The sequence below is a fragment of the Barbus barbus genome, assembly GCF_936440315.1.
Source record: "Barbus barbus genome assembly, chromosome: 34".
NCBI lineage: Eukaryota > Metazoa > Chordata > Actinopteri > Cypriniformes > Cyprinidae > Barbus > Barbus barbus.
This window is the reverse complement of record NC_136762.1, coordinates 20,641,534-20,664,997: the sequence shown is the minus strand read 5'-3', so window position 1 is coordinate 20,664,997 and position 23,464 is coordinate 20,641,534. Positions and strand designations below refer to the sequence as shown.

At 35.6% G+C, this 23,464-nt stretch overlaps 1 protein-coding gene across 1 annotated transcript in view; it reads right to left on the bottom strand.

Annotated features, from left to right (window-relative positions):
• Positions 1–8,600: 8,600 nt before the first annotated feature.
• The window catches only part of LOC306854407 (cell adhesion molecule 2-like), a gene marked incomplete at both ends in the record, with an annotated part of 261,564 nt that continues 246,700 nt past the window's right edge, over positions 8,601–23,464 (bottom strand). Inside the window, 4 exons of the mRNA XM_079392371.1 lie at positions 8,601–8,706; positions 9,188–9,293; positions 9,412–9,534; positions 19,140–19,166. Coding sequence (XP_079248497.1) covers positions 8,601–8,706; positions 9,188–9,293; positions 9,412–9,534; positions 19,140–19,166 — 362 coding nt within the window. The remainder of the gene's footprint in view (positions 8,707–9,187; positions 9,294–9,411; positions 9,535–19,139; positions 19,167–23,464) is intronic.

Below are 23,464 nucleotides of genomic sequence, written 5' to 3'. Positions count from 1 at the left end.
ATATGAAAGGGGTGTGGGTGTGTGTATAGCCTATATATTTGACCACTTAAGCTACATTTGAAAAAAGTGATTAAAAACCGAAAATATTTGTCAGCAATTGAGTCATTTCGCCACAAGAGGTCAGAATAATCATGTATTATCCATATCGCGTTCACAGAAGAAGCAAGCACAGCTTTAAACCTGAGAGAGAGAGAGAGAGACCAGGTGGAACAACAGCAGTAGAACTGATGCATTATGACGCCATAGTTCTGAGGAGACTTCAGTGGAATCTGTTCAGAGCAGTTCATCTGTGAGTGAAGTTGTTCAGATCATTTCAACTGTTTGTGATCGCAATGAAAAGGTAAGCAGTAGCACCAGGAGATTTTTTACATCTTAATGGATTATTAAGCACATATGTTGCGTCTGTTTATATTTTTATAGCCTATTAATCTAGATTTGTTTTCAATAGGCTACTCATTTAGTCATTTTAAATAAGGTCGATATGTTGTGTATTGTACAAACAGAACAAAGTAGACATGTTTATTGCTTTTATTCATTCATGTCACACATAATGAGTTTTCTGGCACACCTTAGACATTTTTAGTTGACTAAATAAAGTTGATCAAATTGTTTCCCAAGCCGAAAAAGCAAGAAGCCGACAAGGCCAAGCATTACTCCTACTTTTGAGAGCCCTTCCCAGACCCAGTTACCTCAATGTGTTACCTCCTTACCTGGCCCATCTTCTAACACGAGGCCTCCATCGAGGCGCATGAAGGGAAGACAGAGAAATGTTGTATTTCCTGACATTGGAAATGCAGTGAATTCTGTGACCAGAAGAAACGGCACCGGAGACACTTTACCGTCCGTCCCGGGCATTCCAGCAGTGCCAAAAGCTGACCAGACTGGGAAGACCATGGGCAGTGATGCTGCGAGCTTTCTGTCTGCCACTGACAGGGCAAGACTTTTTGGCACCAACAAGTGGTATTAGAGTCCAGGTTAGTCATCTTCCACATCTTTCCAAAGATGTCATATATGACAGACAACTTACACATTTGGTTATGTTTTATTGTTTGTTGTTTACAGGGAGGAGATGAAATCATCAAAAAAAGAAGAAATCTGTTAAAAAAAATTAATAAATCTATGTAAAATAATAATTGTGCATTAAAAAAAAATTCAGTTTCAGCTTCACTGTCATATTACTTGAACTATAGTCTATGGAAACTTGTTTCCGCCATGGAGTAAAAAATATAAAATGTAATGGGGTGGTGATGGCGCAGTGGATAAGACACATGCCTTTGGTGTGAGAGACCCGGGTTCGAATCCACTGTGAGACACCAATGTGTCCCTGAGCAAGACACTTAACCCCTAGTTGCTCCAGAGGCGTGCGACCTCTGACATATATAGCAATTGTAAGTCGCTTTGGATAAAAGCGTCAGCTAAATGAATAAATGTAAATGTAAATGTAAAATGTAAATGTAATCAGGCCTTTTTTAATTTCACAATTCATGCAGTTCTGAGAAAAAAGGACAGAATTATGAGATATAAAGTCTGGACTTTGAGATATAAACTCGCATTTCTGAGAAGTCAGAATTGTATGTAGCTTGTTTCCTCATGTTTTTCTTGCAGTTTCTAAAATGTAGCTGTAGAACTATGAGATATAAACTCATAATTGTTCGGGAAAAAAAAGTACAATTGAGAGATTAAAAGTCAAAATGAATGGCTACTTTCTCACAATTCAGACTTTCCACCATGGAATAAAAAAAAAAAAGGTAGAAAAACCAGAATTGTGAGATGCAGACTTCAGAGGAAAAAAAAAATGTAAACTCAAAATTGCATGAAAAAAGTTACTTTTCATAGTTAATATCTCACAATTCAGACTTTTTTCTCAGAATTGAGGTTTTTAGGAGTCGCAAATGAATTAGCCTTTTTATTTCTCTCTTTATTCTGTGGTTGAGACAGGCTTGAGGCTGCCATGATGTGCAGTAAAATGAGTTTGAAAATCTCATCACAAACATATGAATTTCTAGCATGCTGTGTACAAAATAAAAGTACAACAGAACCAAAGCTTAAAAATCAGTCTTATTCCCTGCAGGAGGGTAAATCTCCATCTTGATCACCGCAGTCACTAAACATATTTTAAAGCTCCATATTAAGATAAAAGTTGTTTGGTTTGCCCTCCACACTGAGTTGAAATAATCTTCTATGTCTAGGGAACACTGGTTTTAATCAGTAGAAAAACCCATTTTCTGTTGGTTCATCTGTCTGCTCAAGGTCATGCCAGTTGTCTTTGTCATTTCAGCGTCCGTCATTAAGCTAAACACTACCAATTGGGTACATTTGTGGTCTTCTGTGAGTGCATCGATTGTTCCTTGTTTTGCTAAAACTAACTCGATTCAGAACACCATTAAAAACTCAATCATTTATCTTTTAAGTTGTAATTACTCTGTGCGGCCTGGCAGGTTCTTAGCTCTCTTCTTAATTGTCCTTTCAAGGTGATCTCATTTGTTTACGTCCTCCATGCATACTAAAGATCTCCAAATTACTTATTTCGTTTTGTTTTCCTCCCAAAGGTCTTTAACGAGGTGTGTGCTTAGAAATATTCCAGTGGCGTAGCCAACATGCCATACAACGACAGGCTGGATAATCCATTGTAAATCATATGATTATAATCATAGATGACCGAACAAAACCACAGCAGCATTGATACAATGCAATGAGAAATCAAATGCTAATTTAGGGGTGCTGGATAACAGGCTGTTGTTGGGTTTGTTTTGAAATGATTTGTCTTTGAACAGTTGTGTTGCTTTGAAACAGTGGCATAAAGGGCCATTCTCTTCTCAATAAAAGCTGACAGAGTATACAGATGGTGTGTAAATAAAACAATATCAATAACCACAACACAGATATTTTGTACTCTTTCTTTTGAGAGTCAACGGCCCGGTTTAATAGACATGGCTTAGACTAAACCAGGATTAGGCCATAGTTTAATTAGGACATTTAAATCCTTTTAATAAACGTGCCTTAGAAGAAAGCATTACTGGTGTGCATCTTGAGACAAATCAAAGGCACTGATATATTTTAAGATCAGTCAGTGCAAGTTTATTTCATTTGAAACAGCTCAGACTTACATTTTAGTCTAGGTTTAAGCCTGGTCTGTGAAACCGGGGGAATAACTTTAATCACGGTGCACTTTCAGATTTAAAACTTTACAGGATGTTTTCATTCACTTATGTTACACACTGCATGAAAGGTCATTTTCAAAAATCCATAACAGGGGCATTTTAACGAACCTCTCTCTCATATGTGCACTGCAAAAAAATCGAAAGTTGAGAAAACTTAAAAGTTTAAGGCAACAAGCTGCAGGAGATTTTTGAGTTTTCTCAACTTGATTTTGTAGGAAATGTTCGAGTTTTCTCAACTTTTTGTTGTCCAATAAGTTGAGAAAACTCAAAATTGTCTTGAAGCTAGTTTCCTTAAACTTTTAAGTTTTCTCAGCTTTTGATTTTTTTACAGTGTAGCTTTGGAAATTTTGATTCATTCTAGTGATTCGGTTCGTCCTAAACATACCTCTCTCTCTCTCTCATATGTAGGAAATTTTGATTCATTCTAGTGATTCGGTTCGTCCTAAACATACCTCTCTCTCTCTCATATGTAGGAAATTCTGATTCATTCTAATGAATCAGTTTATTGTAAATATACCTGTCTCTCATATGGTAAGTTTGGTTTATTCTAAATCAGAATGGACCTCTCTTTCAAACAGTATGTAACTTTGAAAAGTCAAATTCATCCTAGTGAATCAGTTCATCTTTAATAGTCCTCTAATATGTGGGTTTGGAAATTTTGATTCATTCTTGTGAATGAATCAGTTCATCCGAAATTAACCTCTCTTTCATACATTTTGGAAAGCCTGATTAATTGATTCTTTCAGATGGTTCTTATAAACGAACAGATTCTGTAAAGATTCAGCATTTCGGGTCCTTATGTGGCATGTCATGTTTTTTTTTTTTGTTTCATTATGTATTTTTAAAAACATAGAATTCATGATAAAATGTATCTTTTCAAATTTGATGTTCTCAACTAAATTGGGATTATTTGATAATCCAAAAACCCACACTGACATAATTGAATTGTAAGTAACATTGATTGGAGGCACATAATTGAAATCCACCCTGTTTCACAAAGATCCACCCACTTGGAGATTTATTTCCTCGCCGCTGCTTTGAAAACTCAAATCACAGCCGAACAGCAAACTGGAAGACGGCCAAAAAAATATTCCATGTTAACTGCTCTGGGAAAATATCCTAATAATTAAGTCTTTTGGGATTTAACACAGATGGCAGGTTTCAACAAGTTTGAGATGAATTAGTAAAACTCTCACAATAAAAGATGAGATATATAGCACATGGGAGACTGGAGCTATAGGTGTCACAATTATTATTATTATTTTTACTGCAGTGAATATTTCTCAGGGTGGGTTTGTTTTATGAATTAGTACATTCCAATGGAAAGATGTTGAATATTTAACCAATATTGTCCAGGGGAAACGATTCAGTTCATTAAACACATGCTGTGCAGACCATGTTGTTAAACTCAAAACCTGCCATTAAATATCATATAATAGGTTCTAGGCTGTATTAATGTACAGGTGATATTAATGCATTGTTGGCAACATGTTAAAAGCTCCATTGTTTTGACTCAAAATATTGTGACAAATAAACTTAATAAATAAATAAAACCAGTAAAAGTATGACAACTTGCCCCAATCTGACATTTATATATATATATAAAAAATAAGTATTTCAATTAAAATATACATTATATAGTTAGATTCTTGTCTGAATGTATATCAGTGTGGTTTTATTGTGTTCAGCTGTTACCCAGTAGATATATCAAAAATATTAATTTTAGTTTGCTGAAAATAATTAGAAGAATGATTGCAATAAACTAGATGTTTGCACCTCTTATTCAAATCCTTAGTTATATGTGTATTGTCAACTAGCAACAACTTATTACACCATGACCGTTATTTTTAAGATTATAATGAGTATTAGTATGTCATCAACAATGCTCTGTTTATAATCAGTGAGGTTTAGTTTTTTAATTTACTACAGCTCCAAACTTGTCCATACATGTAAAAACCCATTTGAAAATAGATCAGTTTCCATTGTTGTGCTGTAAAGTCATAAGACATTTTATGGTTAATTGTGGTTAACACATAATGGTTAATTCCATCAACTGAAGTTGACCCACTAGCATTTAAACACACAGCACACCATCTTTGCGAGCGCAGAAAAATGTAATGGTTTTGTGTCGGTTATTCTGTTAAGCCTCAGTCTAGATTTAAGGCTGAACACACTGCATTGCTCCTTCCCAATTTTTTGATCTCCTCAAATCCTTCCCAGTAATTTCTCTGCCAACTTGCACTATGGATTACGTAAAGCTGTCACCATGGTGGTACAGTGGAAAGAAGGACAGGATTTGAAAGTTTCAGCAGAAAGCCACTTAAAGTTGGACACAATAAACAAAGCCTCGAGAGAAGAAGAACCTCCACATACCCATGCACTGAGAGCGTTAGGCTCTTGGGGGCAGCATGTAGCCATGAAATTCATAGTGTAATCCCAAGCATGTGTAAAAAAATATTCCATTATTGCAACTCAAGGATCTGATTTAATCACATATTAAGCACCTAAATACTACAATGCAAAAATTAGACTCTGTGTAATTTATATAAATAATTTTTTTTTGTTTTTGTTTTTTATTAATAATAATAATACATTTTTGTATGTATAATATAATATTTAATGTATAATATAATGTACAATTAACAATAATATGAAGAGTTCATTAGCAAAAACTGATAACTGATAACTTTTTTACAATTCTCAAAAATCATGTTTTTTCATTGATTAATCTCAATCAAACTGCAGTTGGGTTATTTTGACTAGGTTAAAAAAATCACTTTAAAAAACAGCTAACTAACACAATAAAACACGATAACAATAAAAAGCATGATTTTTGAAAATTTGTAAAAATGGATCTGTTTTTGCAAATTAATTCTTCATATACACTCACCTAAAGGATTATTAGGAACACCTGTTCAATTTCTCATTAATGCAATTATCTAATCAACCAATCACATGGCAGTTGCTTCAATGCATTTAGGGGTGTGGTCCTGGTCAAGACAATCTCCTGAACTCCAAACTGAATGTCAGAATGGGAAAGAAAGGTGATTTAAGCAATTTTGAGCGTGGCATGGTTGTTGGTACCAGACGGGCCGATCTGAGTATTTCACAATCTGCTCAGTTACTGGGATTTTCACGCACAACCATTTCTAGGGTTTACAAAGAATGGTGTGAAAAGGGAAAAACATCCAGTATGCGGCAGTCCTGTGGGCGAAAATGCCTTGTTGATGCTAGAGGTCAGAGGAGAATGGGCCGACTGATTCAAGCTGATAGAAGAGCAACTTTGACTAAAATAACCACTCGTTACAACCGAGGTATGCAGCAAAGCATTTGTGAAGCCACAACACGCACAACCTTGAGGCGGATGGGCTACAACAGCAGAAGACCCCACCGGGTACCACTCATCTCCACTACAAATAGGAAAAAGAGGCTACAATTTGCACGAGCTCACCAAAATTGGACGGTTGAAGACTGGAAAAATGTTGCCTGGTCTGATGAGTCTCGATTTCTGTTGAGACATTCAGATGGTAGAGTCAGAATTTGGCGTAAACAGAATGAGAACATGGATCCATCATGCCTTGTTACCACTGTGCAGGCTGGTGGTGGTGGTGTAATGGTGTGGGGGATGTTTTCTTGGCACACTTTAGGCCCCTTAGTGCCAATTGGGCATCGTTTAAATGCCACGGCCTACCTGAGCATTGTTTCTGACCATGTCCATCCCTTTATGACCACCATGTACCCATCCTTTGATGGCTACTTCCAGCAGGATAATGCACCATGTCACAAAGCTCGAATCATTTCAAATTGGTTTCTTGAACATGACAATGAGTTCACTGTACTAAAATGGCCCCCACAGTCACCAGATCTCAACCCAATAGAGCATCTTTGGGATGTGGTGGAACGGGAGCTTCGTGCCCTGGATGTGCATCCCACAAATCTCCATCAATTGCAAGATGCTATCCTATCAATATGGGCCAACATTTCTAAAGAATGCTTTCAGCACCTTGTTGAATCAATGCCACGTAGAATTAAGGCAGTTCTGAAGGCGAAAGGGGGTCAAACACAGTATTAGTATGGTGTTCCTAATAATCCTTTAGGTGAGTGTATATATATATATATATAATGTTCAAACACACTTATGTGTTGCATGAATAAGAAAACGCAAATCTGAGTTTGTGCATATTTTACTCAGTACTCCGAGTTGTTTTCTTTTTTTCTTTTCTTACAGAGGCATAGTTTGAAAAAGTCGGATATTTAATGTAAAAGCAACCTCACACATTTTCCCATACAGCAAAAAACAAAGCAAATCAAAAGTTCTTAGAAAAATGTCTTCGCTCTAGTTGATGTTATAAACAGTGAAATAAAGTATGGACACTTGAAACATGTTTCATAAAAACGTACACTGAAGATTACGCTTCTCCAGAGCTTCAATGTGTGCTCGTATGTTCTGTTGCAAACACAAAGGCAATAATGGTGATTGTTTTTCTGACCTTCTCATGAACAAACGATCATATCTGTTCACAAGCCTAGAAAAAGCACTAATAGTAATGTATTGTGTTTGTCCATCAGATTTACCCAATAAATTAGTATTAATGACAAGTATCCATCGGGATGTACTTAGTATTGAGAGGCTAAAATGGAGTCGTACACATGTAGCATAAAACAGAGCAATAAAGAATTGAAATACAATTAAATAAACAGCTTACTAAATGCTGAAGTATACACATTATATACATTCCCTGGGTTGGGACAAAACAAACTAACTAAATATTTTCTTCACTAAAAGTATGGGACACTTGAAATAGATATTTTGACATTTGTTTTCTCATATATTTATATATGGGATCCTATAGTTTAACAATATTCCACCAATAATCACTGTAGCAAAGTAATATACAGCAATATTAACAAGGGTCGGTCAGCGAATCGAAATGAAACAATGCCAAACTTCCATTCAAACGTCGAACAAATGGTCGTTTAGATCAATTCACAAAGTGAGAACAAAAATTCATTCGCTCCAGTGAAAAAAAAGACAAAATTCAATTCTTCTTTTCATCCTGAGACTGTCTAAACCAATGAAATTTTACAATGACTTTGTGCTTACGTTTGATACATTTTCAGGGTTGAAATAAATGCTCGGGGGATGGGGGGGGTGGAATATTAACAGTGCAAGAATATACAGACAGGTATGAAGGAAATAGAAAATAATCTCGCTTCTAATGGTTACACACCGATTCTCATTTGTGCTTCATCGAGTTCCTGCCATTTTCAATCTGCCGTCTTGTTCCAGGTGACCGTGCGTTACATAATTGTACGTATCTCTTGGGCACATTCTTTATTACAGGGTGTACTTCAATAAATAAATAAATAATAATAAAAAAAACTTTCACAATGGAAAACAACAGACACGCACACAAAAACAAAGACAGTACATGATATTTACATTATACATCTCACGTATTCTTGTCTTAAAGCGTAATTATTGGCAAAGCCAAGGTTTTCCGACTTGAGATGAACCACATTTCTTGCCGCTCCCTGGTAATATCTGTAAAAAGGTATATAACAGGCACAGTGAGGGTAGTTGAGAAATCAGTATTCACTGGGAAATTAAATGAATAAACACAGCAACAAACATAATAAGCACATGTCTGTATATTTTGGCACTTGGCAAATCAAACTGGGGTCATTTTGGAAAGGTGGGATAGGGTTTTTTGGCCTAAATGGACCTGGTGTTACAGTTACAAACTCAACTGATTTTTTTTTTTTCGAAGTATTTTTTTGTATTTTTTTTTTTTTGGTCGATTATGATTGGTTTAACCAAAGGCAACGTTCTTTTTGCAGCAGGTGGCGTGTCGAATTTGGCCTTAAAGAGGTTGGCGAAAGGACTCCAACTGGAGTCGAGGAGACAAACAGACAGAAAAGCCAGACCAGACTAGTGCTGTGAGGGACTATAACGCCTCCTCCGCTGGCTCGCAGTGTTGCCGTGAAAATACTGAACAGAAAAACAGAGGTGCTAAATGAAGTACTCTTTCTTTTCCTCTGCATGTGCGTGGTTCCCCTCCGCATTGATGATGGCAGTGTCTGCGTCAGGGGCGTCCTCCGCTCCTTTGGCCTCATTGGTTAAGTATGTCCCTGTCCACACAGTCCCACATAGGTCACATAGACACATAAGGTACAACAGTGGACATGTTGAAGCATTTTGCACACTATAGGTGAGGGGGCGAGAGGAGAGAGGGGAGGGAAGCCGTACCTTTGTGCCTGGCCAGATATCGGCCCAGGACGATGATGAAGCACAGGGTGATGAAGACCACCACAGCCACCACTCCGCCGATGAGCGCGTGATCGGGGCCAGGCTGCATCAGCGCGTTGGGATCTGGAGGAGATGGAGAGCATGGCGTGAGACGACGCTTTGGATTTGCTCTCTAAGCACCAGCGGAACAACCGCTATAATTAGCCAATTATGGATCGGTGTGTTAATATAAGACGCGCAGACTCATTACTTCCCACAGTTCACTAAATACAGTGGTAAGCAACCCAGCTGGAGCAGGCATTCATTTCATTTCTCTGTTGATACCACTCATCGTTTCCCTGAGAAACAGCACAGCTTTGCTGATTTGAAACCATTTACAACATTGCTTTCATACAATTTACAAACCGAGGGCCAGATTTACTAAACAAGGGCAAATTAGCATTAGAGCGCAATTCCATGAAAGCGCCCAAAAGGAAGGGAATATTCTGCGGGTGATTTACTAACAATGCGCACATTGAAGAACACAGGAGCAGCCAGATCATTTCCATAATGACCAACGCAATCTACCAAGAGCAGCGCAAATTAATAAATTTAAGACATGCTTTTTTTTGGCATTAAATAATGGCGCAAATACCAGTAATTTGCATGATTCATTTGAAAACTTTCCTCCCATAAATTTTGAGCCTGAAAGAGAAACTCCTACAAATGCATATTCAATGAGGTCAGGAACACAAATAAGTGTGTCCAAGCCTTTTCAGCACTAATTCTTCATTGCACGTCTTTAGTAAATCCTGACAGTAGTATTTTAACGCCAAAAGACAGTTTCCGTTGGCGCAAGCTGTTAGTAAATCTGGCCCCAAGTATGTATGAACTGTATCCCAGAAATCATACTCCAGGCCACACCATTTGTGCTACGTAAATTATATATTAAATTGTGCACATTGTTGAGAAGTGATCAGACTTTGGTCTGGTCTTTGGATTTTGGTCTGCTGGATAATAAAACGGAAAAACAAAGGATATTCAGTCCAGAATATCATGAACCGGGTTTCTGCCTACATGCAAACTGTGGGATATTGGATTTAAAATGCTGGCTGGAAAGACCAGGGAGCAAATACAACTTCCAAAATGCACATTAAAAAACATATGCTCTTTTGAGGTGGATAAACATATTATTTTTACTGAATAAATCTCTAGGCCTGATTTACATCTAGTAATAAGATGCGTTTTGGTCAATTGGACCACAAGTAGACACATTCCTGTTTACACCTGGTGTTTTAATCCGTCTCTTTTGTCCAATTTTGACCACTTTCCTGGTTACTTTAAATGGAGGGTCTATATGCGGCTTTTTCTGATCTTTTGATATAATATTGCAAAATAAGCATGCGCAATTTATGTAAGAACAATAAAGACGACAACGGAAAATGATACAAAGAGCAGCAGCTTTCGTTCTCTGACAAACAAAACTATATGCCAGATATTTTTGCTTTTTTTTCACCTTTAAACCAAACTTATGATTTCAGTTGGCAATGTTTAAATCCTGTCTGGTTAGCGCACTTCAATAACACATCCAGATGTGCATCAAAAAAGATGTGTGACTAAATAACCTCATGAAAATTCGGATGATATGGTGAAATCGTAACATATTGTACGACTTTGATGTGCTTTTTTTAGTTATCATGGTTAGGTTCAGGTTTGGGCTATTTGTTTTTGCACGACTCAACTCAACTTCTACAACTGATTTCTTAAGAGCATTTAGAGTGCATGCTTTAAACTATAAGTAATTCATTACATATAGTAAATGGATGGAAGTGCTGCTTTCTTCGGAAGGTTTTTTTTTTTTTTTGCAATATTCAAATTTTTTTGCAATTAGATGCAAATACAGCTATAGAGACTAGTAAGTTACCGACTAGCAACCAACCAGATCAGCCTAGCAACATCCTAAAAATCACCCAAAAACCTTTAACAACCCTTTAGCAAAACCCTAAAAACCACCCAGACCATTTGTGGAAGTTTTGCATGGAAAAGCATCTTTCACATTTTATTCAGAAAGAATATACATCTAGATTAAAACACAAGACAGGATAGGTTTGAAATTTGTTTTATACGTTTTAAAACATATTGCATGTTATAGGTTCAACAATACAGTACTTTTTGGTTTTACTGCTGGTGCTTCATTTTTTTCGATGGCCTATAATGCCATTAGTGGAGCATCACTTAAAACCATTTTTCTAATGTTCTGAATCATAAGCTTTGGAAAAATCCTTTAATAATTTAATGTCACTGAAAAAGCTTTCAGAATGCATTTTCTGTAGCAACTGAATATTCAGTGAAAACTGTCTTGAGCATTCCATTTATATACTGTGTATATATAAATGTGTGTGTGTTTTAAATATTACTGCTATAAGACATCCGCATGCAGTCGAGGAATTGCAAACCATGCCAGATCACAGAAACATCCCCAGTAAGTCATGCTGCTTTGAGTTTTGGAGCCCAAGCAACATCAATTCAAAGCCAATGTTCTATACTGACTTTCAATAGGCAGCGGGAGGGAGGGGGATTTATCATTACAAACAAATGTTGAACAGCCACCAAAGACCTGTCATATCTCACACAGCCCTGCAAGGACCAAAGTGACTCAATCCTTGGCGATATACAACAAGTTTAAAAACGGCAGGGGTTGCGGCAGGCTGATTTGTCTCCTGGGTTTAACTTTGAGTGAGCGAGCGCAGACTAGGGTGAATTCGGTCACCTCTGAACTTCTACTGAATAAATCGCCACCTGGAGTCGTGAATCTTAAGCCCCCACTGTGGATAGCATAGTATGCTATAGACAGTTAATGCTGCCACATGCCTCAAATGTGTAGAAGGATTAGTTCACCCCTAAATTCTCATTCTTTCTTCGATGGAACAGAAAAGGTCAATATTCGATGAATATATTGGCCACAATTTCCATCTAATGAAAGTTAATAAGGACTGGGAATGAACGTTATGTTTTAATTCACTGGAAATTTGATTCATTTAAATCAAAGTCAGTGAGTTAAACCAGATCAGTAAGATTAGTGAACAAATCATTCAGGATACGTTTACACGACAATGATGAGCTACTGTAAAAAGGTTTTCTTTTGCATTTTTTTTTTTTGTGTGTGTACAGGTGACAACTCTGTCAAAACGAAACCTGTTCACATGCATCTATGAAAATGACCTAGAATGCTGTGTAATGCATGCCAGGCCACTAGCTGGCGATGTCACTTTGTAAAGAAACACTGATCACGTAATAAACATGTGCATGACATCACTGTTTTCACTTTTTCACATTTTTGTAGTTCACGACAACGCTGTATTTTCAAAAACTTGAGCCCCCCCCCCAAAAAAAAACTCTGTCGTCGTGCAAATTAATGGCAAGACGCATAAAAAGTAAAAATGTTTTAGTTGAAAACAGTGTCGTGTAAACTATGTTTTGAACTGGAGCAATTGATTGACTGAAAAAAATCTGTCCTAAAATGATTCATTAATGATACTCCTTACAAGAAGATTTTCTGTGAATAACGACTTAAATTTTGGCATTGTGTCTCCACCTTTACGATACTTTGATGGGGGATTTTGTAGGACTGGGCAATACAATTATATCATATTGAGCAATAAAAATTGATGATAATTGTTGATAAAGATGATAATCTTTTTTTTACTCAAAATTGATAAATCTAACAGCTTGCTGCTAATAGGCTAAAGGCCATTGCACACGGAGTCTGAAATTTTTGCATGCGTTTTTCTGTTTTTTCGTATTCGTCATCCTTTCCTATCAAAATGCTTGCTACGGATGCGAAAATGCAGAAAATCGAACCTGATCCGAATTTTTTTATGACGGATGAAAGTTTCGGAGGCAGTTTGTAAACGTAATTGACACAACATGAAGGTCGTATTTATTTTTCGACATGCAAACATTTCAGACGCAGTGTGCAATGACCTTAAGTCTGCATGTTCTGCCTGTCTCTGTGTGAACGAATGGTACAGTTTCACCTGATACACAAACTCAAACACACGCAATGCTCAGCATGATTTCAGTATATGAGAACTGCGTCTCAATATATGAGAACATGAATACATGTACTTCATCTCCAGAGCTGCTCTGAGAGTCACTTCACAAGCTTGACTCGGTTTCATTTGAGAAAACAACTGCCACATACACACTGACACTGAAAGTAAAACTGAAAGACCTTCACAATACCCCATCAAAATAAAAGTCTGGTTTAACTTGAGGAAATTATGACAGAAATATATTACCATTATATACTAAAATGTAATTCCCCATTAATAATAATAATAATAACAACAATAGCTATTTTTATTGAAAATAATATCATACAACCAAGGTGTTTTTCATTAATTTATACAGTTATATAGAGCTAGTGTGCAGCATTTGACCTAAAATAAAAATGCAATGCTTTGTTGTACATTATGTTTTCATCACATTTAAAAATATTTTTTAAAATTGTTAACTTTTTATTAATTCATTTAATTACACCTTTTTATGATACATTTGTAGTTAATCATAAAGCACAGAATCCAGGAAAAATAAAATAAAATGGAAAACAGAATTTATCAGAGGGGCCCTAAATTAAAAGGTAGCTTTGTGGAGTTTAATTGTGAACAAACAAATGATCTTTTCATGCACTCTCAAGGTCTAATAAACATGTAGAAAGCATGTAGAAGGGATTTTCATTCGAAGGGTACAGGACAAAGTGTTTTTTGTTTGACCTGGAGCAATCGTGTCCTGACACAGCACCTTTGGCCCTACGTTGGGTGCCATTTCAGTGCTTCTGCAAGGGTGTAAACTTTAACTATGTGTCTTTATTGCTCTTCGAACTTGCTCTCATTAGTTCACAGTGATGAATGGCTCTCACTTCTGCTGCGCTTGGCAAAGTGACCCTAGGAGATGTGTAGAACAGGGACTTCTGCAGACCCATTTCTAACACATAAATGAACCCATTTAGTTCAATTAACACTGTGCTTTGTTTTGAGGCAAAATAAAAGCCATGTGGAAATTAAGTTCAAAGAATGGTACACTCTATGGGAGGCTGTTCAGAATGGAGTACACTAATCTTGTCTCGATTTGTTATACTATCTTGTCAGACTAAGGTGTATTGTACTGTATTTGCTGTCCAATTGCTTATATACACATAAAAAACACTATTTAAAATATAAAAAAAATCACACTTACATAAAGCTAAAGCAATTTTGGTAAATTGCTATGGATTAAAGTGTCTGATTAAATGCTTTCATTGCAAACCTAAATGCATCTAAATACATACACTATTTGGTTTGTTCAATTAAGCATATTTAGCTATTCTACCACTTTAACTTTCAACAAATACTTATTGCTGAGGAAGGTTACTTTAACTTAAAATGTTATTTTGAGTGAATAACTAGTCTAACTTAAAAAAAAGAGATTTGGCACAACTACATCTACAGAAGTCGAGAAACCTCAACAAATGTCTTGCAGTTGGTTGCTTTGTCTAAGTTAACTAATCTTTCTATTTTTACAGTTTAGTGCCACCGCAGTTCTTAGGTTGTGGTAAACATGGACATGGGCTACACACTGGGCTTTAGCTTCCAAAAAAAAAAAAAAAAAATAGCAGAAAAGCCATTATTGCTGCAGATGTCTTTCATTCTGTCATGAATATGCAGTTTGATAATATACTTCAATTTATGGACTGCATTAAGTGCTTCCAGCTCGAACTGAATGAGCGGTGTAGTGGTTACATGATTTCAAGCTGCTCTTCCAATCTCATTTTTCTCATTTAAATGAGTCCCGGGAATTATATACATTTACAATTTAAAAAGTTTATTTATTTTATTGCAATATTTCTCTTTCTCATTTCGGCGTTGTAGTTGGCTGTTGCTTAGAAATGCAGAGTTTTGCATATCTCTTGATACTAAGGATATTGCCTGTTCAGTTTTCATTATTTTGTTTGTGGGAATGTACTGTATTTGACCTTGGTTGTGTCACGTTAGAAAATAAATGACTGAGTTTATTTCAAGAGCTTCCGGTGATAGATAAAAAAAATGTTTTAGACCAATCTTACCTTAGCAACTACTGCTATCCACCATATTATCAGACTTTTGCTCATTTTAAAATAGATCAATGGATTGTTTGGATTGTTGAATACAGAATTGTAAAAAATAAATAAATAAATAAAACAAATATACATATATATCTCCCAGATATACAGTAAATTTTGTTTCTGTGGCAGAAGGCATCTAGAGATTATACCGTATACTTTATTTTATCTTTTTTTTATTTTATTTTGTTAAATAAATGCAAATAACAAAATGCAACATACAATATAATCATGCATAATCCAAATATTAGAATATATACACTACACTACTATAGTTTGTCAAGGTAAAGTATAAAATATTCACCAAGGCACCAATTCACCAAGGCTGCATTTATTTGATGGAAAATACAGGGAAATCAGTAATATTGTGAAATATGATTACAATTTAAAATAACTGTAATTTTATTTGAATATATTTTAAAATGTAATTTATTCCTGTGATGCATAGTTGAATTTTTAACATCATTACTCCAGCCTGTTCCTTCAGAAATTAATATGCTGATTCGATGCGCAATTTCGGATTATTATAAGTGTTGGGGGGAAAAATTATATTTATATATATTCAAATTCAGCTACAGTGAAAGGCTTTTGTAGTTCACAGTAATATTAATACCAACTGCTTATTTTAAAATAAATGTTTGAGAAAAAATAAAAAAATAAAATTGATTTTATGACTTTATAAGCAAATTTTTCCGAAAAACTTCCTGTAAAGTGAGTATCTGTATCAGGGCAGCAGAGCATCAGCAAAGGGCTGAACAGACATGCCAGAATAGAAAACACTTTGATATCTCCAAATGTATCTGGTCACAGAGTGACAGCTGGCCAGCGGAGGTCAGAAGCATGCGTTTCTCTCTGTTTATAGAGCAAAGACACACTTTACTCTTCTGGAAATGGAGCTTGTTTGTGAAAATAAATCCTCAGTCAGTAGAAATTCCATTAGCGATCATTAGTCTCATTCAAGGATGGTGACATGTGGCCAAAGACATACGTCATTTCACTTGAGCGTTAATGAATTCCATTAAGATCTCGCATGTGAAAGGCCGGAGGCACAGAGCAGATGTGTTTTATGGCACACACACACACCCAATCAGAATGTTTTAAATGAACATTTGCATCAAAATAAATCACTGTGGAATTAATTAATGTTGACTTGCTTTACAGTTTGTGGCAAATATTCTGTGAAATTGTACATAGAAATGTCTGTGAAGATACGAAATCGAGGTCTATTGGCAGAGCTTTTCATTTGCATTATTATTGTAATGTTTCAAGTTCAAAACAAGTTAAGCTCTATTGACAGAATCTGTGACTAGTTGTTGATTAACAGAGTACAGTCTCTTTGCATAGCTTGTGTAATGCAAGACATTCTGGAGGGTATTTTGTTATTTTTATTACAGCAATATTTAAAAATGTTTTGATCCAAAAGCTTTAAATCATTCTTATAACGTTTAAAAAGTTAATAAACCTCCATTATTAGGGTCCATACTATGGTGGCTCAGTAGTGCACAACACAAAGACATTGCCACAACACAACAAAATCGCCACAACATAACATAGGACTAATTTTGTTGCGTTGCAGCTTGTTTCTATCATGTTGTGCTAATTTCATTGTGTTGTGGCTTGTTTCTGTTGTATTACGACTTGTTTCCACTGTGCTGAGGCTTGTTTCCATTGTGTTGTGGGGATTTTGTTGTGTTGTGCACTACTGGGCCATCGTACCATACACATATTTTGCAACAGTTTCTGTGTTTACTATTCGACTGACAGACTGGTCATAATTTTCTATGGCAATCAAGGCCTTGTCATATATAAATCTTCATTTGTTTTGAACTGATTATGTTCGTCAAAGTATACTGCGTTCTAAATACAGATGACACCTGAGATACTATCTTTACATGCTGTACATAATCGCTGTCATCTCCACACACTCATTCCGCAGTACTCCCAGTGGAATATGGTGTGGGAAGCATAAAATATGATTAGGTTTTAAAAACAAATTACATTTGCTAATTATTAAAATCAATTCCCTCATGGGAGAGCAGGCTAAGGAAAACTGACCAAAGACAAATAGTTAGAACACATCGAGGTGGAACATTCAGCACAGAGACCGCAGCGAAAGAGACGATCAAGCTGAAAATCAATGGTTCACAAAACCAAATAAAAACAGGACAGAAACTGCACATACAAAACAAAACATGTTTTCAAAAGGCCATACCATGCATAGACTGATGACTTATAATATTAGGTTTTTATGTCAGCAATTCGACAGTCATTGCTGCAACTCAGTTCTAGTGAGCTAAATAAGAACTTTAAGCTTTGTGTTTACTGGATGCCTTTCAGATGTCTACAAGGACACTGAGCTATCTTCTAGACATTAGTGTTGGTTTCTTAAGATTTATTCTTTCCTAATAAAAGAAAACAGAACTAATGACAAGATGCAGACTTGGAAATAAAGTTTCATTCTTTCCCCCCCATATGTAATGTTTTATCAGAAATGTAAAAGATTGTTTTTTTTTTTTTTTTTTTTTTTTTTACATTTCTGAATTTCTTGAATTCATTTTGGTATCTCTGAAAGGGTATAAAGTAAAAAATGTCATGGTAGTATAACCATGCTGTATTGATACAATAATTAAGAAAATATTTTTTTTTTATTGTATTTCTTTAAATAAAAAACAAGGTTAGCGGTCAAATGTCAACTGGTGCAACCCTAAGAAAACGTAATAATATTAATGATTCAAAATAACTGCAGATTTGAGCATTAAAGAACGAAAGAAAGAAAGAAAGAATAAACCTAATGTTTGTATATTGGCACACAATTTAATATTTGACATTGAAAATGGTCTAAAAGTTTTTCAAAAATTTATTAAAGTGGCACAAATTTGTACAAAAAAAAAATCATGTTAAGAATTGTATTACTTCTTTTTTTCCACTGTAAGAAAAATTATATTAAGATTTACTTTGTTACAATACTTGACATTTGACACTGAAAATGGCCTAAAAGTTTTTTTTAAAGAAATGTATGAAAATGACACAAATTTGTACAAACAATTATTTGTATTTTTTACAAGTTTATTATGTCTTTTTTCTATTGTAGGTGTGAGAAAAAATATATTAAGGTTTACTTGGATACACCACTTGACATTTGAGATTGGAAATTGTGGTGTATATATATATATATATTTATTTATTTTAAAAATGCATGAAAATGGCACAGAAAAAAAGTATATTTCTGAGAACATGCATTTTAAACTATTTTTTTTAAAGATCTTTCCTTTTTTTAATCTAGTAGAGGTCTATCCGTGTGCCATTGACCCTTATAATGTAAACTGTATTTCTAACTCTTCCAGACTCTTCCTAACCATAATAAGACTCATTTCCTTTCACTGACGACAGTAAGTAGGCCAAAGGTTTAAGCATCCCTCGTGTGAATGACAGCTCCATGGAGCACCATGACATTTCACAAAGATCAGCAGTGCTCCCATGCAAGGCAATGGCTCCCAGCTCATGCTATGGAGGAGGTTAATTGGCGTAACCCGTCCCACCACTCCACAAGCCACATTACAGCGCCCTGTCTCACAATGATGATGTCAGCACTCCAGCAAAAAATATTTACCTGTGGTTGTACCTGGGAAATCTTTAGCTGTTGCCATGGACGCAGACAGAAAGGGGCAGTAAGGGAAGACAAGGGTGAGGACATCACAAGGGGAGAGAAGAAAAAAAAAACTGGCCACAAAACTCAAAACCATTAATGAAGACACCAACCGACCGCATTAATCTGCAGTCAGAATGATGGAACATGGACGACATGATGGGTTCAAGTACAAATTCAGTGTACAAACACACACATCCTGCAAAACACTTCCATTTGGACATATTCTGAACTATACATTCATGCTAATCTCCAATGTTTGCTACGTCCCACTGCACTGCTCCGTAATGATGCTACTTATCATGCAAATCGCTCCGTATTTCAAGCCAGTGAAGCTGAAGATATTTTTACTATATTAATGCCAGTTTGGTCATTTGAGTTACTAGCCTCTTTATCTTATGCAGATTGAGAAAACCGGCATGACAAATTGGGACATTGGGTCTCCTTCGCTGTGCGTACTTAAAAGTGTGTGTGTGAAATCAGTATATGAACATCTTCACAAACAAATCATGATTCATCAATACATTTCATACTCAAATTTATTCTGAATTTATGAAAAAATGTTTTGTGAAACCACACATTAATAAATACTTATTTGTAAAAAATATTATTATTATTTAAAAAAAATAAAGAAAATAAATAAATAATGATTGTCAATTGTGTAAGAAAAAATGATATTAAGATTTACTTGGTCACCTGACATTCAATGTTGAAAATAGTCTAAATGTTTCTAAATTGACATAAATTTTCATTGTACATGTAAATAAAAATCTATTATTTTCTTGGTTACACCACTTGACATTTGACATAAGTGCTTTTCATTTTATTGCTTGTATTTTAAACAACATTTATTTGATTTTGTTCCTCTAAAATATATCCTTGACCCTTCTACAATATTAACTTTGTTTTTAACATTTCCAGATTCTTTCTAACATAAATAAAAATCATATACTCTGGATGTAATCATGTTAAGATGAACATAGATATTTCATCTTAAATGCATATACTTCATGCATGTACAGTGAAAAGCTGTGTTGTAGCTTTAAAGAAGTCTGTTAACTCTGTTTATAATGTGTTTGAACTGGTTTTGAGGACGACAAACTGGTTTCTCATTTAGGATACTTAAAATTCATTAATATATGAATGATTTCATGCGTCCAAGCAATTATCAGTGAATGAGACCCGATGTCTTAGTGACGACTTGCAGTGTCTATGGACTTTTTTAAAGGTAGACGATGTCAATGTTGCTTGTCCCCATGTGCTTGTTTGTCCACACTGGAGTATTACATCTGCCCTTCGATTTATTGAAACAGAGCAGATGTCTGATTAGAAATGCCTTTTATCTCTCACCTCTTTGACAGCCTGACAAGCAGAATTTCATCTGTGGCTAGCTTTTTTCCCCTCAACACAAGAGCCAAAAACCTTTTAGTCCAATTTGTACAATGGGGAAAAAAAGAATGTCTGATGTAAAAAGGTGGAGGTGACGTGAAGTGGCAGCGAGAGAGATGGAGAAAGACAGAGATGGGAAGATCAACATTCTTGCTGTAGTTCAAACGCGGCGTGACTGTTCCCGCCTCATTTCTGCTGCGGGCTGAGTGTGTTTCCCACAGGGTTTCTGATCTGGGTGAATCTCACGAAACATGTCAAGAGCATGTCTAGGCCATGTTTCACTTCAAATTCAAACGATATGCAAAATTAGATTTTGATTAAAGAAAATTAAGACTGTTTTTATTGTTGTTGATGGGGATTTTGCCCCTAGTGGCCGATAATAGTACCAAAAGCTACTTGCGTTGGGGTTTAGAGTTATTGAGTTTTTTTTTTTTTTTTTTTTTAAGTATCCTATGCTCAGCAAAAACAGTAATATTGTAAAATATTATTTAAAAAAGTATATATATATACAAATATACATTTGTTTGTTTTAAAACGTAATTTATTTTTGAGATGGCAAAGCTGAATTTTCAGCAGCCATTACTTCATTTTGATGTTCAAGAAATATTTTTACTTGTTTATTTATTTTCATCATTATATTTCATTATATTCAGGATTCTTTGTTGAATAATGTCTCAAAAGAACAACATATATTGAGAACAGTTTCAACATATTTGTTAAATATTTTGTAAAATGATAAAAATTTTACTGTCACTTTTGACCAAATTAACGCATCCTTGCTGAATAAAAGTATTAATTTCTTAAAAAAAATCTTGATCCCAAAATTTTGTACAGTGGTGAGTATTCATGTTTTTACCTTTTGGTGCACTTCATGTATGTAAAATGTGCAGATAATATCTATTTGTATTTATGCAGATGATATTTTTTGTGAAGCAAAAAAAAAAAAAAGTATATAAAAATATCATAAATTTATTTTGCCTCTTGATTTCTTCCTGTAGAAATGCACTATATTTAGTTGTTGTTTTTTTTTTTTTTTATCTCTGTTCAAGTTTGGCCTCATGTTAAAGAAAAATAGAAAAAAAAAAATTCTAAAGGTAGCCTCATTTTGGGACACATTCTTTGAAGGTTTGTCAAGTTTCTGACTATCATTTAAACATTTTTAGGGTGAAACATGACCTGGATGTGTTTTCATGCAATTCACCCATCAACCCTGTTTTACATATCACCTTGCCCAAAACAGTTTTATTTACATGTTTATTTTCTGCTTTTCTTGTTGGTCAAGGCTCCTGTTTTGGTTCCCTAATGCTTAATGCTTAACTTCTACATCAGAAACGTAAGTGCTTGCTCGTTTCCTCCGCCTGGACTTCAAACACGAGCTGTTTTGATCAGTCTCTGCCTCCCACACCCCTCGTTTACTCGTCTCCCAAACTGATTACCGATACATAATTAGCTCTTTTAAATAAGACCTAAGACTGGAGAGGAGGAAAAAGTTAAAAGAAGTATAAATACAACTCAGCATTTTTGAGCTATTTGGCAAGGATTTCATTTAGGGTCAAATTGCCTCACAAGTGCCTCTGGAAGCATTTCATCTCTTGCAGCAGGGCACGCTTCTGAAAAGACGTCAATTTTATGGATGTTTTCACGCTTTTCTGAGCAAGTAAACAAAACTCTTTTTCATCTGTTCTCATGGTTTTAATTGAGAGGGGGTTGGGAGCAAATACATGCTGATTATAGGAAGCAAGCAATAAATATTTTACAGTTCCAAGCAAGCGCCGGATTAAACCCACGAGACGTAAATGCTGATGCTCATTTAAAAGTCAGAGGAGAACTCAGGGCTCCGAGTAGCCAGAGGAAGTTTCGGCTGCTCAGACCTACTGCTGGGTAAAATTAGACTATACATTACACCTGCAGGAGAGATGTCACAGGTCTCTCAGTAGCTCAATAACACTCACATAGGAGCGTGCAGACCAATACATGGATTTTCGCATCCAGCGGAGCAATCGGATTGGCTATGGATGCTGCTGTTTCTAGCTCATGCTTGTCTTTCTGCAAACTCTCTGCTGCCGCATGCTTGACTTCTGAATATATGGAGGTTTCGCTTATGTCTTTATGGGCTTTTTTGACTTTGATTTATACAATAGGAGAGTGGAGAGAGTGGAAATTAAGGGGAAACCCTGGGAGTGCATAGCTCTATGTGTTATATTGTTACTACCTATGCCAGCACAGCTCTAATGAATACACTATAGAGCTACCCATATAGAGGTCTCCAGTGACTACAGTATATGTAAGGGATAATCAACGGCTAGCCGTGCATTAAAGGATTTTAATGCATGACGTGGAGGCAAAGAACTGCCCGACGCCAAGTGGGTGTGTGTGTGTGTGTGCGCGAGTGATGCGTGTTGGTTAGTGTGCATCAATTAAAGCAGCGCATTAATATAGAACGGTGATTAAACTGATCTGGAACTACCTGTGCATTAAACGGTTTTACTGCATACCTGCCAGCCAATCAGAATCCAGTATTCAGACAGACAATGGAATATATATATATATATATATATATATATATATATATATATAGCTCCAAGGTCATTAAGGGATTGGTATATGCTTTTGTTGAAGCCAGCAGCCTGCTTGTTTTTCAAATAATTATGTTTAACAGTGGAATTAGTGGTACATTTCGAATACTTTTTTGCTTTAAATCTAAGTTTGCAATGTTGGGATTCACCTTGTTGGTTTGGTTAACATCTTATAATGCTTTAATGAACACCTTTTTTAAAAATCCCTATGAAAATCACTATGGAATTCATGGAAAAATACTTCTGGAACCAATGACACTATACACATTTAGTATAGGGACCAATTCTCACTATTAACTAGTTCCTTATTAGCATGCCTATTAT